General features: G+C 30.2%; 1 protein-coding gene across 6 annotated transcripts in view; it reads left to right on the top strand.

Moving 5' to 3' along the window:
* LOC111629965 (anaphase-promoting complex subunit 5-like) overlaps nt 1-19,944 on the top strand; it is a 45,234-nt gene that overhangs the window by 2,079 nt on the left and 23,211 nt on the right. For 3 of the 6 annotated variants that reach the window (XM_023373929.1, XM_023373934.1, XM_023373933.1), the window contains exons 1-9: nt 2,112-2,295; nt 2,405-2,658; nt 7,129-7,211; nt 7,294-7,412; nt 7,486-7,660; nt 7,731-7,794; nt 7,865-7,966; nt 9,898-10,091; nt 12,151-12,232. In XM_023373929.1, coding sequence (XP_023229697.1) covers nt 2,428-2,658; nt 7,129-7,211; nt 7,294-7,412; nt 7,486-7,660; nt 7,731-7,794; nt 7,865-7,966; nt 9,898-10,091; nt 12,151-12,232 — 1,050 coding nt within the window. In that variant the 5' untranslated portion in view covers nt 2,112-2,295; nt 2,405-2,427. Of the gene's footprint in view, nt 1-2,111; nt 2,296-2,404; nt 2,659-7,128; nt 7,212-7,293; nt 7,413-7,485; nt 7,661-7,730; nt 7,795-7,864; nt 7,967-9,897; nt 10,092-12,150; nt 12,233-19,944 lie in introns of those variants that run through there. The other 3 variants (XM_023373930.1, XM_023373931.1, XM_023373932.1) reach the window with 3 other exon arrangements.

Genomic DNA, 19,944 nt, shown 5'->3' with positions numbered 1-19,944 from the left:
CTCTTATAAACTGCATCTAATTTCATATATTCGTATAAACAAACCTGAATGATTGTTGATTTGCCAATGTCCATAGACAGCATAAAAGCTGCTTTTGAGGAGACACGGGTCGTCTTCCAGAGGAAGTAATTTTTCGGTGTCTATAATTGGGCTTATTTTTTAGAGAACTTCAAAACATTCTCTTGTAAGTCTAAGGTTGTTTAAAGTCGGCTGGCTTATAAAAAGGTAGAGTCTCTTCAATAAAAGTTTCTATCTTTTTTATTTTACCTTACTTTTCTTTTTTCATTTTTCTACAATTATATCCACAATAAAATCATCCTCGTCCGATTCGGAATCAAATAGTTATATCTGTAACGTAACATTTAAAATAGCAGCTTTGACAATATTATTTGCAGGAAACCGCCATATTTCTTGTTAGCGTTCGTGTTTACTTTCGAATTGGACATGTAAGCACGAATACACATGCTAATGACGTCACTTCCGGTGTTCGGAAGTAGCACTATTAGCTCAGAAGTAAACGCACCCTATTGGTGCGTTTACTTTTTGCTAGCTTCCAAGCTCGCCGAGCTGACACCTAGCTCAGCCTGACGCCATACTAGCACGCTTGTAAAAGTATACACAGTAATGGACGCCGCCATCTTTGAACAAACTCCAAGCTCGTTGTAAATTCTCCGAGCACGCCTAGCGCGCTAGGAATGCTAGCAATGACGTCACGAGTGCGAAAAGTAAACGCCGTGCTCATTGGTAGCTAACAAAAAGTATACAGGCTGAGCGCGCTAGGGGCGAGATCGGAGCTAAAAGTAAACGCACCNGCTCGTTGTAAATTCTCCGAGCACGCCTAGCGCGCTAGGAATGCTAGCAATGACGTCACGAGTGCGAAAAGTAAACGCCGTGCTCATTGGTAGCTAACAAAAAGTATACAGGCTGAGCGCGCTAGGGGCGAGATCGGAGCTAAAAGTAAACGCACCCAATGACTCATCGGTGTCAAATTTCGCAGAAAGACGAGACAAAGGAAGTTAAACTTTGAAGCTTTTTCTTCAAAATTAACGCATTTCTTTCGTTTTCTTTTAGTTTTAAGTATTTTTTTATGTTTAATTAAAAATTCCTTTAAAAACATTCGCACAGCAAGTGGTTAACCAACTTCGCGTTGAATTTTTATCGATGTTAAGCCTAACAAATTCTTCCAAAAAATAATAATCTTCGCTATTGTATCGTTAAAAATTATTTTATTGCTCACAAAACAAACGACCACTCATAGTTAGAAAATTAAATCTCGTTTAAATACTGGCCTCCCTTCAATGGTCGAGCCAGTATTGTCAGCTAAAACACGCAAAAATTTAACAAAAATAATATTAAAGTAGCCAAGACACAGCCAAATATTGTAGTGCCACATCACTAGCAGACATTTGAAATTTGCGGACTAGAACGGTCGGTTAACCGATATGACGGTTAATCGGGGGTCGGATAATCGATGCTCTACTGTATTTATTTAGAGCGGGGATAAGAAAGGATTGAATCAATAGTATTCAAATTAAAAAAAAAAATACAGTAATTTAACTACTGAACACAAATACTACAAAGAAAACTATTGATACATATTTAATAAATTAAATTGTTGAATTTTGTATTTAAAATAAATGAATTATAACAAAATACAAATACATTAAAAAAAATAAATATAAAATAAATTTTCTTTCATTAAATAAAAAATAAAAAAAACTAAATTAAATTTAAGATGCCGGAATCGGAGTTGGAGTTGACATATTTTTCTCGACTCCGACTCCACAGCCCTGGTGGGCACTAAGAGGGCCTCTTTTTAGCAAGCTCATTGTGGGTTTAGCCAGGCTCAAGGTCTTAGAATTCTAAGACCTTGGGCCAGGCCCACATGGATTGAAGGACGGAGGCCGACCAAGTAAAAAAAACTAATAATATTACTTTTGAATTTTTTAACACAAATATCAGATTATTTTATATAAATTTTCATTAATTTAGCTAATTTATTTTAATAATGACACAAATTATTTTAAATAAAAATTTAAATACAATATAATATTCTTCCAAGATAAAACTATCATCAGCTAGAAAGTGCTAAATTCTCCATATTAACACTGAAGAAGAGGAAGAAGAAGAAACTATCATCAGAGGGCGCTGTATAATTATGGCGGTTGTTTCGTACGAAATGTGTCGTCGTTGATTTATATTTCTTGACGCAATAAGTATCCGATAATATGTAAAAGACGACAAAAGTATCGAAAAATTAATATTCTTACGTAACTAAAAATTGTCTTGTTGCTGGTATTTGAATTTAATTGAATGTTTATTAATAATAATTATATATTGTATATGATATTTAAAGTTAATTTTGACATAAAATGCTTATAAATAATGCCTGTATATTTTTGAGGTTTTAATCGATGTTTTCCTTTAATGAAGATGATGGGTCCAGAACTTGCTTTACTTAACATTGGACAGAAGAAAGCTTCCAGAGACCACATCACTGCCCATAAAATTGCACTTCTTGTTCTAATAAAGGAATTCAGTACAGTTAAGAACAAAAATAGAACTCAGAAAGCTTATTTGTCTGTTGAAGAAAATGTTTGGATTCAAACTAATCAACAGCATCGAGACTTTGCTATCACGACTTTGAAACTCATCCAGGTAATGCTTGTGCATCTACTGTTGTGTCAGGTACAAATGTAGCTCTGAACAAGACCTCATCAGAGCCATAGACCAAGCCCGTAGGAGTAAAAAAGTCAAAGGAACTGACGGTTACGTGTGGCCCTTTGCAAGATATAAGCCAACCTATGACACCCCCAAAATCAGCCTACCTGCAATTTTACCTATTAATTGGGTTATGGGCTTAACGGAGTGTGTAGTGTGATTCTGATCATGTCCCAGAAATATTGGTGCAATAGCATTTCTCATTCATTTATTAGAGGCAGCTAAAAGCTCATAACAGGTTTTACTGTTGCTACTAAATGGAAAACAATTGATTTTCAGCATTGTTTTGAGAAATAGTTCCAGATTTTTTCACTTTTAAATCTTACCCCAGTTTTGAGGGTCTTCAAAATTACAAGTAGGCTGATTTCAGTGGGGCTGAATCTTGTAAAGCAGTGTTTCTCAACGGGGGTGATATCGCCCCCATGTGGGCATTTTTCCATGTTGAGGGGCGATTAGTAACAATTTATATTTTGGGGGGTGAAAAACAAATTTCTGGGCAAGATAGTAAAACATTATATTAAGAATAATTAGATATTTTATTCGCTATATCGTACAATAATTAAACAAATAACATTATACTAATCACTAGTCTATTCAATGCAGTACGAATTTGGCATTAGTCTTGGTCCTTGGCATCGGAATTTTGAAGTGAAGGGGGCGATAATAGGTAATGGTTTTATTGAAGGGGGTAAGGATCACATGTCGACCATTGATTCCTTAGACTTTTTTACTCCTACCAGCAGATGAACCCGGCATTGCTCAGGCAAAAAACAACTACATAGATTAAGATTATTAGATTATTTCATACTTCTAATCCTTCTATTCTAGTAGTCCGGGACACCCCCTAGTGGGCATTCTAGCAGCAGCGGTGCCATTTCATGGTATAAATAATAAATTCCTATTACAAATAAAAATAATAATATACTGAATTTTTCATGGTATACCCTACTAAAACGAAGCCAAAAATGCAAAAAACTGCATCAAATAATAATACTGATTTTATTGTTAATTTAAATAATAGGGGCACCCCCTAGTGGCCATTTTTGGCATATAGTGACAGAAAGAAAGAGTCCAGTTTTTCAGCTTTATATAGTTAGGTGGGCATGGTCTACAATTCTGATAAGATCCAACTGCTTTGTTCAGAGCTGTATTTTTAGCTTATATCATATATATGATTTATTTTTACTGACAGATCAATGTGATACATAAGTAACATGTAATTAAGTTTACAAACAACTTGATAAATATTACTTATCAAATGAAATCTTATAGTCAGATTTTTATTCGGCTACTATGAGTTTAATTGATCTAATATTAAGCAATTTTGACTAGATATATGTGATTAAGTCATCATCTTGTGTTAAATTTAATAATTAGAAAGAAACAAATTTAACTTAAAATATTCTGGGAGAAAGTATGAGAAGTACGGTTATATCTAAATTAAAATTAATTAATTGGTCTGGAATTGAAGAATAGTCTGAGATCTGGGGAGTTAAATGTTAATGCATTTGTGCAGTAAGTGGGAGTTACAAGTTCAAGTCTCACTCTGGGCCAATCTTTTCTTCCAGAATATTCTAAATTAAAGTTTTTTGTATTTTAATTATTAAATTTAGTATAGGATGGCAACTTAACTCTCTATCTTCAGTCCAAATTGCTTAAATATTGGATTAATTAATTAGCCTCTTAATAGCCCACCCAATAAGAACTGGTTGTAACATTTGATTAATAATATGCATGAAATGAAATTTCAATAATTTTTTGATCTGTATATCATGTAACATAATCTGGTTGAAGTGTAGTTTTAAGGACAAACAATACAACTTACATTTTTGAACTCTAATTACATAATCATGTACTCTAAGCCAATTAAGGTGTGTAGATAATGAAAACAAACAAAAACGAACATTTTCAAACTCCTTCCAAGTTCTTCATCAGGTTTTTTAACAATTCCTTGATTCCAATTTTTAAAATTTTTTTAAAACCATGTAAAAGCGAAAACATGCAAAAAAAGTGCTGTGTAAAACAAGGGATAGATGTATTATATACATAAATAATAACTGATATTATAATTCATTTATTTGCATCACAGAATTTCATTACAGTAAAAAGACTTTGCTACAATTTTTATCCAAATGATATAAGATTTTATTAATTCATCATCATACACCATTCACAAATTTAGGCCATGTTGACCCATTTCAGTCTCAACTAGACAGGGTCTAGGAGTCATTTTTGTGGATGTCCAGATCATCGTTGTCCTTGTGGTTGATACTGTAAAACTGCATGAGGTATCCTACCTGGCAACATTCGAGATACATGTTGAAATAATTTTTCTTTTTATGTGGAACGTTTTTCAATTAATGGCCACATGTGGAGTTCTTCCAAAATATCCTCATTTCGACGATGATCCAGGAGCATATATCCAGAGTTCGGCACATAAACTTCATTTCGGCTGCCTGTAATCTTTTGATATCTTTTTTCTTTAGGACCCAGATTTCACTTCCATACAGGAGAGTTGGAAGAGCCAGAGTTTTATATTATTTTAGTCTGAAATGTTTTAGTACAAGGTGTGGTTTTAAAGTGTTATTTATTATTCCTAATGATTTTATTAGTTAAGCTTTCTAATAATTTTGAACATAGAACCAAGTACAAATTGTTTTAATAATTTTGAACATAGTGCCAAGTACAAGTAGTTTGTTTTAATTTTACTTTTTTTTTCAACCAGACTATAGTAAAAAAATTTTAGTCTGAGTGTAAAAGTTGTGATATGACCTATATACAATAGATACTTTTTTCCTAAATATTTTGTGTTGAAATCAAGTTGTGTTATATGCAGTAAAATATGGTAATTATTAGTATAATTAATAAATTTTTAACTTAATTATTAAATTTATTTTTTAACATTTTTAGTTGTTTTAGCATGTTTTAAATTATCTGATTCAATAACACTAGAATTTCTATTAACTGTGGTCTAATTACTTTCACTGCATAATGTTATTGTTATTCATGTAGTCTCATTCCAAAATGATTACTAGTGGCACCTACTGTGTATCAAAATGCATAACTAGAAGAATATGGAATGGAAGAATACTTCAATAATTTTTAGTTCTAAACATGTATAGGAATATTTATATAAAATTAATATATTATGAAACAACTTTTCAACTTTCAAATATTTTTCTGATATTGACATTGCCACTGAGAGGATTTTATAAAGCAGTGTTTTAGACAATTAGGAAAAGATATGCTAAGTTGAATGATGATGATTTATTTTGAGTTTGATTCTTCAATATGAACCAGAGTTCTGAGTTTTTGGAATATTTTTGGAAGACATTAAGTTTCTGTATGCTATTCATTTTGTTAAGTTATTATCATGGTTATATTTTGTTTCATTGGTTAATTTAATAAACTTTATTTTTATTCTACTTCTGCAAACATTGTCCATTTGTTATTTACATCATGAGAAAACATCCGTCTTCTCTATTTGTTGTGAAAGTATCAACAGGGCTATTAGCACTACTGATACTTTTATCATAACACAAGGGTGCGTAGCACATCTGGAAACACAGTGCAAACTTCCCAAATTTGGAAATTCTGAAATCTCTGAGAGCTTCAAAGTCTAAACAACCTGGGTTGCTTACCACCAGCATGATTCTTCTCCATGATAATGCATGCTCCATACTGTGAATATCATCAAGTATTGTCTTGCCAAATTTAGCGACATACAGCCCAAACTTGTCCTCCTGTGACTTTTGCATTTTTAGGGAGCTCAAGAACCATTTACCAGGTATTAGATTTTATTCAGATGAAGAGATGCAGTATTCCATTTGTTAATGGTACGGACAGCAATCCCACAAATTCTCTTCACAAGGAATCAATTGTCTGGTGTCACAGTGGAATAAATGCCTTAACAGTTGTGGTGATTATTGATTATTTTTAAGATGCAATAAAATTAACTTACTAATACAACTTTTGACTCATTTTCATTTAAATGATCTAATATATAATGGCCAGTTGTTTATTATGTACAGTATCTGATAAAGATTGGCATATAAAGTTTAACTAACACAGTTACTTAAAGTTTTAATGTAATTTTAATTTCTCAATTAACTGTAAAATACTTTGTTACTTTAGCAATAATTCATTTGTATTTTATTCAAATTTGTCTCAGAACTCCTCAATACTTATGCTTGAAAACTTAAGAATAGTTAAGTTTATATTTATTTTTAAGAAAAGTATTAGTTAATGTTGATGCTACCAGCAAGAAATTATCTTAATAATTTAAGTTTGAATATTCCTTTTTACCTGAAAACTTTTAAGCTATTTTATATAACATTAATAATAATTTTGAGAATATTATAAATATAAAATAATGCAATTAATATATATTTTTAAAATATTAACTAGAACCCGGATATGGATTTAAAGCAACTAATAAGTATTATCAAACCTATATTACATCCACAAACGTATACAATGGTTTTAGACAGGTAAGTTTTAATAAACTGAATATAATTACTATTTTGTATTGGTATTTAAATGATAAAGATTTAATAGCTCCATTTGATATAGATTGAATGAATTAAAATTACAAGGCGTAGCAGGAATAATGGATTATATTCAGTCATTGGAATCGTTATTGGTTGATCCACATAATCAAACACCTGTGGTGCACAAGAGCAGCGTTCTTGGTCTGTTACAGTTTCTATTATATACTAAAATCATTTTAAAAGAGTAATAATGAAATATAATACATATTTTAAGGTCTTTTTCTTCGAAGAATGCTATTGGCATTTGATAAATTATCTTTCAGTCAAGCTACAAAACTGTATCATAAGTTTTGCTTATATTATAAAAATGGATTTAAAAATGATGACAGTATATATAATGAAGATATTTCTACTATAAGTGATCATAAAATTATAGATGATGATGATAAGTATGTGGAATAATAACAAGAGACATTTGTTCTATAAATTTAAATCTGATATCTTTATTTATTTTTTTAGAGAATTTGAAGATAATCAAGTTCTTGCTTCACAAAAACAAGCTGAATTTTTTGTTGCTCAACAAGTAAATAGTTAATAATAATAAATCATTAAAATTTATTTGAAGAAAATTTGTAATAAACTAAAAATTTCAGGCTGCACTATTACAAATTAATGAGAAGGAAGCCTTATCACCACCTCATCTACAACAAAAAATTAGAGAATTGTTAAAAGGAAATCCAGAATTAGCTGAAGCTGTAAGTAATCTGATTTAATGTAATATATCAATAATTTATATTTTATTTAAAATTGTTTGCCAAATTTCAACTGAAGAAGTTTTAAATTTTTGTTAGATATCAGATATCTAAATAGGAATTAGAATCAGTATCTTACAGTTGGATTTAGGAATCATTTAATTAATTTAATTTACTGATTTAATTAGGGTTTAGTTTTTGATTCAGGAAAAATATTTAATTATTAAGTTAATAGAATAGGAAAGTAAAATATCAAAAATAAAGCTATGGAATCTAATAAATAAAAACATAATTTTATTTGTATGTTTGTGGCAACGTCACATTGTAGATATGTTTGTGTTTGGATTGGTGGTGACATCGACTTTCATCTTCTCTCTCAACGTTTTAAGAAATTTAATATTGTTTTTATTTACATACACTCTAAATAATCTGTTCCATCATATTTTAGAGAATAATTTGAAAGACTCACAAATTTCTTTCAAATGACCATAAAAATTTATTTTAGTAAACAAATCTGTTTATTTAGTTTTTTTGAATAATTTAACTATAAAATTCTTTCATTTATTTGGGAATCAACTAAATCAACAGTTTAACATCCACAATTAGTAATAAATTATTTGTGAAACATAATTATCATATAATTATAGCATCATAATTGCAATTTCACACATTTCATTCCTAATTGAATGTGATTTTTATAAGCATAATTAATTAATTACTTACATACATTTTTCATAAAAACTCTTCTATCTTTTTTTCAAAACTAGATTTTTATGATTTTAAAATCTATTCTTGTTGAATCAAAACAAACTCTTGAAACAACATAAAATTAATCAAGAGATTTTTAGGAAAATGTTTACTTAGGTAGTCCCTATGGCTGCACTTCCAGTCGTCATCTTGTTTGTGAATGCGACATCCACAAACAAGATGACAGCTACTAACTACACTGGCATTCAAATAAAACAAATTTCACTCATCGTTGACATATTTCTAATTTCTTTTCTTCATTTTCTTCAGGAAAGAACAGGGTTTGGCTGATTTTTTTTTGTAAATTCAACTTTCTTTGTAGTTATTTTTTCAAGCAATGGGTAAGATTCAAGCTCTGATTGAGTAGTTACACATCATCGCCAGAATTGTTGACCCTTTGCATGATATTCGTCTCTGCCAGTCAGTTTTTAACACATATCAGTCTACAGCCTATTCTACATGCTTCACAGTTTTACATGTGTAATAAGACTCATTTATTTATTTACTTTTTTGCACTGTTAGATTGTATTATCATAAAATCAGCTTGTATAAATTGTGATTGAACTGTATGTCTGTATGTTAATTGTTATACCACTAATATTCTGTAAGTTAGTGCATAGCTTACTTCTTTTATTGACAGTTGCAGATAATTTTTAAAATTGTGACCAGCTTTTATATTTTTGTTTATAAAAATATTCTAAGAAAAAATTTTTGAAGTAACGGTCTGTTAATTACTAATGTGAAGAAATACAGTAGAACCTCAATTATCCAAGGCAAACCTCTAACTCAGTGCTTTTTAACCTTTTTCTAATACTGACATCACTACTTTATATCAATGTAGAGTTATTGAGCTTTTAATACTTTAGTAATATGTTTAAGAAGTGTTACGGGGCTGCTTGGTACTATATTTCGCAGCAGTGGCCCACCAGTGGCTGAGTAAATAAAACTCACTGCACGTTGATATTGCAGTAAACATACAGTATTTTTATTTTTATTACTAACATTTAGTGTAAAAGGTTGACAAAATTTATTATAATAAAAATGGTGGTGAAGCATATGCAATGTAAATTTAATTGTAATGTGATTAATGAAAGTAATTTAGAAAGAATTTGAAATATAATTTCTTCATTTGTAATTTAATGTTTTATTATAATATAATTATATTAAATTTTTATTTATTATTACAGCATTATTTAAGTTTTTTAAATAGCCTTCGAGTTATGGAATACTGTGGTGCCATTGAGAATTTATATCATCATTTTGATAGGAGTGTTCATATTCATCAGGACACTAAATTGAGTTCTAATAATGAGGAAACAGATCGAAATTTTCGTTACGCTGCATTGAATCTTGCTATTTTACATGCCAAATTTGGACACAAGTAAGTCCCATTAATTTAGTCTTTAATAACAAAGAATTGTTATTTATAAAATTTTTATATATGTATATGTGTGAGGTTAGAAGTACTCTAATCCTCAATAGTCATCGAGTCATTGAGATCTGCTCACTAGGTCAGTGGATGGTGATATGCAAATAGGAGGGCTTAATTGTGTTTGAGTGGGGAGAGCCGTGGGCAAGTTGGTCGGTGTCCGATTTCCGTATAAGAATCAGTGAACAGACAGGTTAACAAATAACAAACAGAAGTTTAATGAATATAATAAAGAAATACATAAAAGAATAATCTATTGCTATATTGATATCTAACTATGTACACCTCTAAATATCAAGAGATAGTTTACAAGTGATGGGATAATACCTCTAGTTGACCGATGTCTTCAGTCTAGTCAGTGTGATGAGATTCATTTTGGTTTGGAGATGGGCTGGAGAGGGTTGATGGATGGAACTTTGCTTCATACTCTTTTATGCAGGAGTCTTTTTTCCCTTTTAAGGCAGTCCATGCAGAGACACAATTTCTGCCCTTTTTATTTTCAGTTTTCTCCAATCATTTGTTCTATATTTTATCATATGATGGAATGCACAGATGAATTGATCTGCCAGATGTTCGTCAAAACTTTTGCAATAACATCTCTCCACGGGAAATCGTCAGTCAAGAAAGGAAGTTTGATTTCCCTTTTCTCTAACGTTTTCCTTTGAATGTATAAAAATTTGTCGTTTTTAACGACCAAATAATATTTTAATTTTTTGACAGTATTAAACAAATTTAGTCCTCATCTCCAGGATCTCACATAAGTAAAAATTTGAAATAATTGTTTATTACATAATAATTTGTTTGCAAAAAATATGTTTCTTGATAGACTATACATGCAAGATGAGTTTATATCATTCGGTCCTTTCACACACTATTGAGGCAATAACAGTTCCATGGTGGCATTGATCTTTTATTGTAGGCTACTTATCTGCCACAAACTCAAAAAAGTTAAAAAGACCTTCAGCGATAGCACAGTTAAAAATTAATAATTATGTTCATCCTGGCAATTTTTTAAAAAATTATAATTTGTATTTTATGAAGTTGGATTGTTAAATTAAAAAATTCAAAACATTTTAATTTTTGGTAATGTAAAAATAGAGTGACGAAAACCATCTCTCTAATTTTGAATGTTGTAATATTTAAACATGTAAAATTTACATTAATCAATAAATACTTTGAATATCATATAATACATTGTCACTTCATGCCAATGTTTATTATATGATTATAACTAGTGAAACTACTGGTAGTTATATACTACTAAAAGTACTAGTGGATGAGTTCATTTTCTAAAGTCGGATGAGTTCATTCTCCAAGACTCCACTCCTGCACCACAACATGTAAGTGTTATAATCACATATTTTGAATATTACGACATTTGGAATTTTTGTCAATATTAACTACGAAACAATAAACTGTTAAATTCAGCAGTTTGTATATTACATGTAGATAATTTTGTGTTATGAAAAAAGTAATTATAGATTTTGAAAATAATAATAGGAACAAAGTGCTTTTAGAGCTGTGATTCATCTTCAGGGTTTGTAGTCCTTAAAATTACAAATTTCCATATTAAATTTCTTTAATTCTCCATAGATCATCAGTTTCAAAGTCAAATATCCAAACAAAACAAATACATTTAAAAAATCTCATTTTCCTAACAGACAATCACAATTCAAAATCCAATGTTATAGTGCAAATGTAATTTTTTAAAACTAACCATCTAATTTATTTCTTATCTAATAGCCACTTCACTGATAATAGTGGAACATTTAAAAAAGTGATTCACGTAGTGTACTGTAAAAACTAGGTGTTTAAGTGTTTCAAATAAAGCAGTCTTGTTTGATGGTACTTAGTTGAGAGTCAAAATTCTGTGATTTGTGTAATTTCTAACATAAATTAAAAGGGATAATTTTGGTATTGTAAATCTTTCTTATAAAAACTATTTGTATATTGATGCTTTTATATTACAAGTGTGATAAAATATTTAATTAAAATTAATTAAATTTTTCAGAAATGAAGCACTTTCTGCTCTTAAAGAAGCAATTATGATGGCTCAAGAAGCTAATGATAATATATGCCTTCAGCATGCACTGGTAATTATTTTGATTAGTAATTTGAACATAAATCATTTATTGTATTTATTCAGACACTTGGCAAATCTCATCATTAAATTTTATTTAGTTGATACGTGTTTATCATATTTGTACACGTTTTGGGCATTTTGTGCTCCTCCTCATCCAACTTTAGATTACAGATCACTGAAAATTAAAACCATAAAATTCCTTTGCACATTCAACTTGTTATCCATTAAATTACAGATCTTTGTAAGATTTAAAACTCCGTTACAGAATTATTTTGATATTTTTAATCACAAAACATTTGACTTCTTATATAGTAAAATTAATAAAACAACCTTAGAAATTAAATTCTTTTAATTATTTAACATTTTTTGAGTTATCTTTGGTTTTAATTTTGGAATATATTTATTTAAAAAATTCTAGAAAAACTTTAAAAAATATACAGGATAGTTATAATTAAACTAATGCCAAGAGGATTCTTGAATGAAATTTCATATTTAAGCTATTGGAAATGCAGGGAAGCCATTTAGAACAAGAAATTTCCAAGAACCCTTCAATGAGAATTATTTACTATGTATTTGTAGAAAGTATAATGTAAGAAATTTTTAATTCAAAGTTCTCCATCAGGGGAAGAGATGATGTTTGGTACTCACTAACTGACAACATCTCTTTCCCTGTATCTATAAGGATATTTATATTACTCAAATTTCTTCACAGAATTTGTTCAATATATAAACCCTTTAAGCAAATAACATATTAAAAATATAACAGTGTGGTTTGTGGTTGTACTTAGCAGTTTGTACGGAATGGCAAAAACATTCCTTGTTATGTTTGCATTAAGTTTGGCCAGGGATTTTATACCCTACCCTCTTGATAGACTATCTTCAAGGTGACCTCAAAGTCAGAAATTATAGGGAGTAAATTTGAAGAAAATGGAGGTCAAGCATATGGGAGATATCTAGTGGTAATATGATTCTCACAGAAGAAGTCATGAAGTAGTTCTTTAACTGGACCAGCAGTATGCAAAGGATTCTGTGGTGCATGAAGAGTGTAGTGTGTAAACATTGTCTTTCTTGCAAGGCAGGAACACGATAACTGCAAAAAACTGATAGCACCAGGCACCTGTAATGCTTCATCTCACTCACCCTCTTGATGTAATGGTTAAATAAATCTGTTCTAGAATAAAATTAGAATTCCTTTTACACCAAGCAATTACATAGTCAAAATGCAATGGTTTTTCAGCCATGGATTCATGGACCCCCATAATCTGCAATTCTGTGTTGACTGCCGTGCTAGAATAAAGTAAGTCTCACAGTCTACAAGACATTATAAAGACAGGTTTCATTGATATCAGTTTTTATATGACAAAAGTTTGCAAAATAAATTTTTCCTGGCAGGGTGTTGAGGCTTTAATTATACATCAACATTCCAAAGCCCGATATATTGATATTAATTAGCTTCTAATTATTAATTATAGCATAATAATAGCCTGATTACTTACAATTGTTGCACAAAATGTATTGTGTAGGGGTATCAGTAAAGAATGGTAAACAACACTTTGCAAATGATCAACCGTGGCAGTAACAACTGATTTGCCATTTCCTTACTAAAATGTTCATTAGTTGCATTAGTCATCAAAGCATTTACAATGTTTTTAACTATTTCTGTAGAAGTTGTATGCTGTTCTTTTCCTGTCAATAGGTCAAAGTCATGCATCACTTCAAAGTTTGAAATCATCTTTAAATCATTTCCAGTTTTTTTTTTTTTTAATTTTCTTATAAATTGATATTCTCTTAGTGTTATTAATACATTGCTATCATTTTGATAGCAACTTGCACACAATCAACAGTCATTGAACAGTGCCATTTTTACTTCCTGGCTGTTATTTATGATAAAGGGAAAGAATGGCAATTGGTCAAAAAATGACTCCCCCAAGATTTTTATATTTTTGGACTCGTGATCTTGAAAAACCATCTAGGCTAAAAATGGATCAGGAAGAAGGGCTGTATAGAAATACAGTCGACCCCCCTATAACGCGGTAGATATATTCCACTTTATAAGAATTTCGCATTGTAGGAATCCTTAAATACATGAGCCAATCACAGCCCGGCACGTGTGCAGTTTACGGACTACTGCTGTTTGAAAGGTTTTCTTCCATAAAATTAATCGATTCTAGACTAATTTGACTTGAACATTTCCAAAACACGTATAATTTTTTGGGAATCTGTATAAACTATGCTATAAACAAAAAAATGTAGGATTACTTACCGAGTGTGCACAGTTTGACCACACCATTGCTTAAGCTTGTTTTTGTCGCGGAGCAGCGCACCAAATGGCGGCCATGTTTTCTGATAAGTTATTTTTCTGCAAAAAATTTGTTGAACTTTGGAGACATCATTAATAGAAATAATTTTTATGACCATTGAATAAGAAATGTATAAAATTACAGTAATGTATTAGACTTACAGTACCTAATTTAGGGCTATATACTGTACAGACGATAGTAAACTCAACTTACCCGCCTAAACTCTCAGTAGCATGTAAGTAGTTCAGCTGCTCGTCCACTATTGGTCCAGATTCGACCAATCCTGTCGCGACAGAGTCGGCAATGACGTTTTACTGCATTTTATGAGTCTCTTTTAGTGTCTTTATACAAATACAGTCGCAATTTTTTCGCCACGATATACAAATCCGCATTATATGAACCCATGTTATAGGGGGTCTACTGTATATGAAATGTCAAGAAATGCAAAAAATTTTGTTTTTTTCTGTATGTATGGATGTTAGTGTATGTTTGTGGAGCACAATTTTGTTCACTCTCTTTGAAGTGTAATAACTCCTGTGTCAAAATTTTCTGAAATTTTGCAGGCAAGTTTGTAATAGGGGGATTGATGCTATTAAATTTTGGTGATTAAAATTTGAAGGTGTTGGGAGATAAAGGGGGTTGTATCATATCTCAAGTAGGGTTTGATTTAATGACTATTTTACTCACTATTAGCATTTACAATTTTTTAAAACCCCATCCCTACCTTCAAAATTAAGTTTTTTGTCATTTTATAATAATTAAAAATATAAAAAGTTTTTAAAATAAAATATGATAACAGATGGTGCCACCAAATGTTACTGGAAAAGTTAAGCAACTCATTGCTGGATTTTTTCTGTTGGAAAACTTGAAACAAAAAATTTTTTTGTTGTAAATGGTTTTCCCATATTCTTAAGGATCGAGTTATAAACTCCATAACGTAACCGTATCTGTATTCGTAAATGTTTGTTACACTGGATATCTATAGCAATAGTTATAAACTACCGTAAGGGCTTATCCGTATCCGTAAGGGAACAAACTTTTCTTACGGTTTACGGAGCAGTCCATTGTGAGCATGCGCAAAATCATCTATAGTTATTGCCAGATCTAACACTATAATTATTTATTCATTTTATCATTTTTCTATTTTTTTATGATCAAAGTAATTCTTATCTTAAAATTTTATANTTCCTTGCTGGATTTATATAAGTGGAAATTTTTGTAAATAATTAATCTTATTCTCATAAAAAACATTTTAAAATTTACTTTCAAACTTGTGGTGTAATGTGCTATTTTCCTCACAAGTATTGATTTCCTTCCCTCTAGTTTACTTCTTGATTTTCAATTCTTTGATGTTGTATTGTTGGTATTTATGTTGAGCCTTTCTGTATGTCTAAAAGGAAAAATTATTTAATATATATATATATATATATTTTGTTTGTGAAACATAAAAAATAATTTTTTATGATACAGTAAACACGATTATTATTTAAAATAAAAAAATTTTAGGCTTAACATCGACGAAAATTTAACATGGCATTACAGGCAACAAATAAAAATTTCAACATCGAATAGGTTAATAGCTTAAATATGAAATTGCATTGACATGTTTTTAGTAAATTTTGTTCTAGAATTCTCTAAGTAGTGTCCATTTACAACCACCCCATATATTTTTAAACAATATCAAAATCTCTATCTCAACTTTGAAACTGATATAATCTATTTATGCACATAAGTAATTTTATATTATATATGTTACAGTCAATGCTGTGAATGTTTCTTTCACTCATGTGAATGATGAAAGCAACATGACAATAATGTCTTGTACCAAATGTTTATGTTATTGTCCATACATATTAAACATTCATATCTTACACCAAATATCATGTTCTTTTCAAGCAAGTATTGTCAAAATGAACAGGCATTGATGTGAATGGTAGTCAATCGTTAGTCATTGTTGAATATCAATGTGGTGAATTGTCTTTTGTGGTTCAGTTTGTTATAGAGCATCACACACACCTAAGATTAAGGATATTTATTTAGTTATATAATGCAGGCACATAGACAATATATTTACTTTTGGGGAACTCTTGGGTCCCAACATTTAAAAGTGAATGAATGTAAGTCTAAATAAGGTCTAAAAGACAAGGGCCCTGCTTTTATCCGCCTTGGAAAACTGCCTGCAAGATCCGATCATCCAACAGCCGAAACCGGGATCACAGTTTCTGGAAACTGCTCTCTAGATCCAAGAAATGGTTAACGGAACAACACATTGTCGTCCTCAAGGCGGATAAAAGCAGGGCCCTTGTCTTATTGAAAGAGGACACTTACAATTCATTATAAGGTCTAAAGTTTAGTGCAGGGCTTTTATCTTAGTAGAATCAAATTATTATATTTTTCTATCTCCTGGATAAGATGCTATAGGCCTACATAATGAATAAATAAATAAAGTTTACTGTTAATTAAAAAAATAACAAAATAAGGTTACAGTCCTTTATAGTCCTTCCTACTTTACTTGACAGTTGTCAAAACAGACTAAATCACTTTTCATCCAGTTATAGGGGAAGATATACAGAATAGAGAAAGGGAGTTCTAATAAAAGGGATGAATTATTTTCAGCTATTTTGTGAAGTAGACTTAGTAGAATCAAAGTAGAATTATTATTATTTTATAATACATTGAAAAGCCATTTTTAAAATAAAATATAAAATTTATTAGAAAATATTTGCATTTTATTTCTAAAGTTTATGATTTATAAAAAATAATTGGGCTGCAGTTTTAAAATTGCGGTCCTATACATTTCCATTGTTTCCGTCTCTGTCCTTTGCTAATCTCAAGAATGCAATTAGATAGAAGAAAATCAAGACCAGATATGGGAAACTTAGGGCCAGAAGCCTCGATTAACTACATACAAACGTCCATCCTGGACCAGAAATCATGTGAGTTTTTAAATTAAAACATGATTGAAAATTGTAGCCTGGCATTGTGATGATGTCACAATAAATAATTGTTCATTAAGGATAATTTCTTATTGTTTATATTTACAGAAAATATTTAATAAACATGTTTAAATTATGATTTAAAAATGCATTAATCTTCAGCTGATTTGATATCCATTAGAATCTAATCTCTTCACTCAGATAACAGTGAATTTGATTCAGTTGTTTCTGAATCAAATTCATATATGATATGAAATTTTTTTAAGAACTGTTGTACTTTTACTAATTCTACTTCTTAAACAACTGAAAATAATTAACAAGTTGTAAGGAGTTAATCAAACAGTACTGGTATTGTTGTTTTGATGCATTACCAATGTTGTTTGCTAGAATGTTGACTGATGTTCCTGCCCTGTCATAGCCCAAAACAATATACAAATTTTGTAAATGATTGTCTGTTCTTGTGATCAAAAATCACTTCTATGAAAGCTGAAGATAGTTTAGAGTAAACAAAGCCTTTAATACTTTTTCCATAAACATTCACTTTATTCAAACAAATGATTTGATCTTTTTCAGAGGTCTGCTTCAGGTTTTAAATGCATATAATTTGAAGATTTTAACTGAGAGTTCTAAAGAAGCAATGTTCTTACAGTGTTTTTATATTTGAAGTATGACTTGAATAAACTATATATTTTAACTTTCTGTGTATGTATTGTCTACTCGGACAATGTTTATTAATAGGACTTATTATACTGGTATAGTTTCTGATTAGCAAAGAGAGGAGATCTTAGTCAAAAGTCAAAACAAAATATCTTTATATTCACACTGATGATAATACAGATGATAATATTTCAAACAATGACATTACACTGATGATAATATTTAAGATGAGATAAGATTACTTACATTGGACAATAAAGAAAATGTAAGTAATTTTATCTTATCTTAAATAATATCATCAGCGTAATGTCATTGTTTTAAAAAAGTTCTTTATACAATTGTTGTAGAATGTTGTAAACCTGATGAAGAGGGGCCTTCAGATCTGAAACACACAAAAAGAGTGTACGGGTGAAAATAAAGATATTTTGTTTTGACTTTTGACTAAGATCTCCTCTCTTTGCTAATCAGAAACTACACCAGTATAATAAGTCCTATTAATAAATAAGCTCCAAGTAGACAATACATACACAGAAATGTAAAACAGTAAGGATGTAAAGGTAAAAAGAATTATGTACGAGGCGTGTTTTTAAAGTAAGTACCGTTTTGAAATATAAAAAAAACAAGCAAACATTTTTTACAAAATTTTTTATTTATGTGAAAGCCCATATTTTACACTACTTTTCTACATAATTCCCATTAATATTGAGACACTTATCGTATCGTGGGACCAGCTTTTGTATTCCATCCTCAAAGAATGTTGCCGCCTGATGAGACAACCACTGCAGAACGGTCNGGCGTTTGTGGCTTCCCAACAGATGTAGGTACACAGCGCGCATGCGCTAAGTGCCGACTGCAGCGCTCCAGCGGCGTTATATTAAAACGGTACTTACTTTAAAAACACGCCTCGTATTTTAACTGTTGGATGTTATAAATAATATATACATTATTCAGTGCAAAATAAAATAAACTATAACAAAATAAACATTAAAAAGAAGGGGTCAAAAGCATTTGTTTGAATAAAGTGGAGTGTTGCTAAAAAAGTATTAAAGGTATTGTTTACTCTTTGTGTACTCAAATCATTGACCATAACATATATAAATAGTATATAAAGTGGTACCTCAGTGGAAATTATAGTGGAATATACAGTGGAAATTAATCCGTTCTGAAACTGAGATCATATCATGAAAATGTCGTAAGGTGAATCATTTTTCCCCATACAATTACATGTAAAACCAAATAATTCGTTCCAACACAAAAAACACACTCAAATTAAAGCTAAATAGTACATTGGAAAAAAATAACTTTAGTAAGGAAAACACTGAAAAATGCATTTTGTAGTTGTAAATGTATAAATAACCATAATAAAATAATAATTGATTTAAAAAAAAATTAGTTTTATTTGCACTTTACCTTTGAGGATAGACAACGTGGAGGTGTAAACTGGTGGGGGGAGAAGGGAAACGATACTAAAACTTAACTTACATAACATAATGTAACAATAACTTAAAAATAACTTAAAAAAGATTTTTAAAAATTAGTGTTGTTTTATATATTTATAGTTTTTAAAAATTTTTATTTACTGTTTTTGCTTTCTTTCCTTCACTTCCACCAGCACTTTCACTGGATAAAGGTTGCTTGGTAAAATATCTATCCAAAGAGGTTTGGCTTTGCCTACTTTTTAAAATATTTCTAAAATAACTTAGGCAAATGTCATTACTCTGAGCAGCAATACGGCCAGTGTGAACCTTTTTTGGGATGTTTCTTTTCAATAAAATCAGTCACTTTCTGATAATACCTCAAGATTTCCTTTATCGAGCGAGATCCTTCCA

Source organism: Centruroides sculpturatus, unplaced genomic scaffold (assembly GCF_000671375.1).
Source record: "Centruroides sculpturatus isolate CEXI.00-Female unplaced genomic scaffold, Cexi_2.0 scaffold539, whole genome shotgun sequence".
Lineage (NCBI taxonomy): Eukaryota > Metazoa > Arthropoda > Arachnida > Scorpiones > Buthidae > Centruroides > Centruroides sculpturatus.
This window is presented reverse-complemented; position numbering and strand designations above follow the sequence as displayed.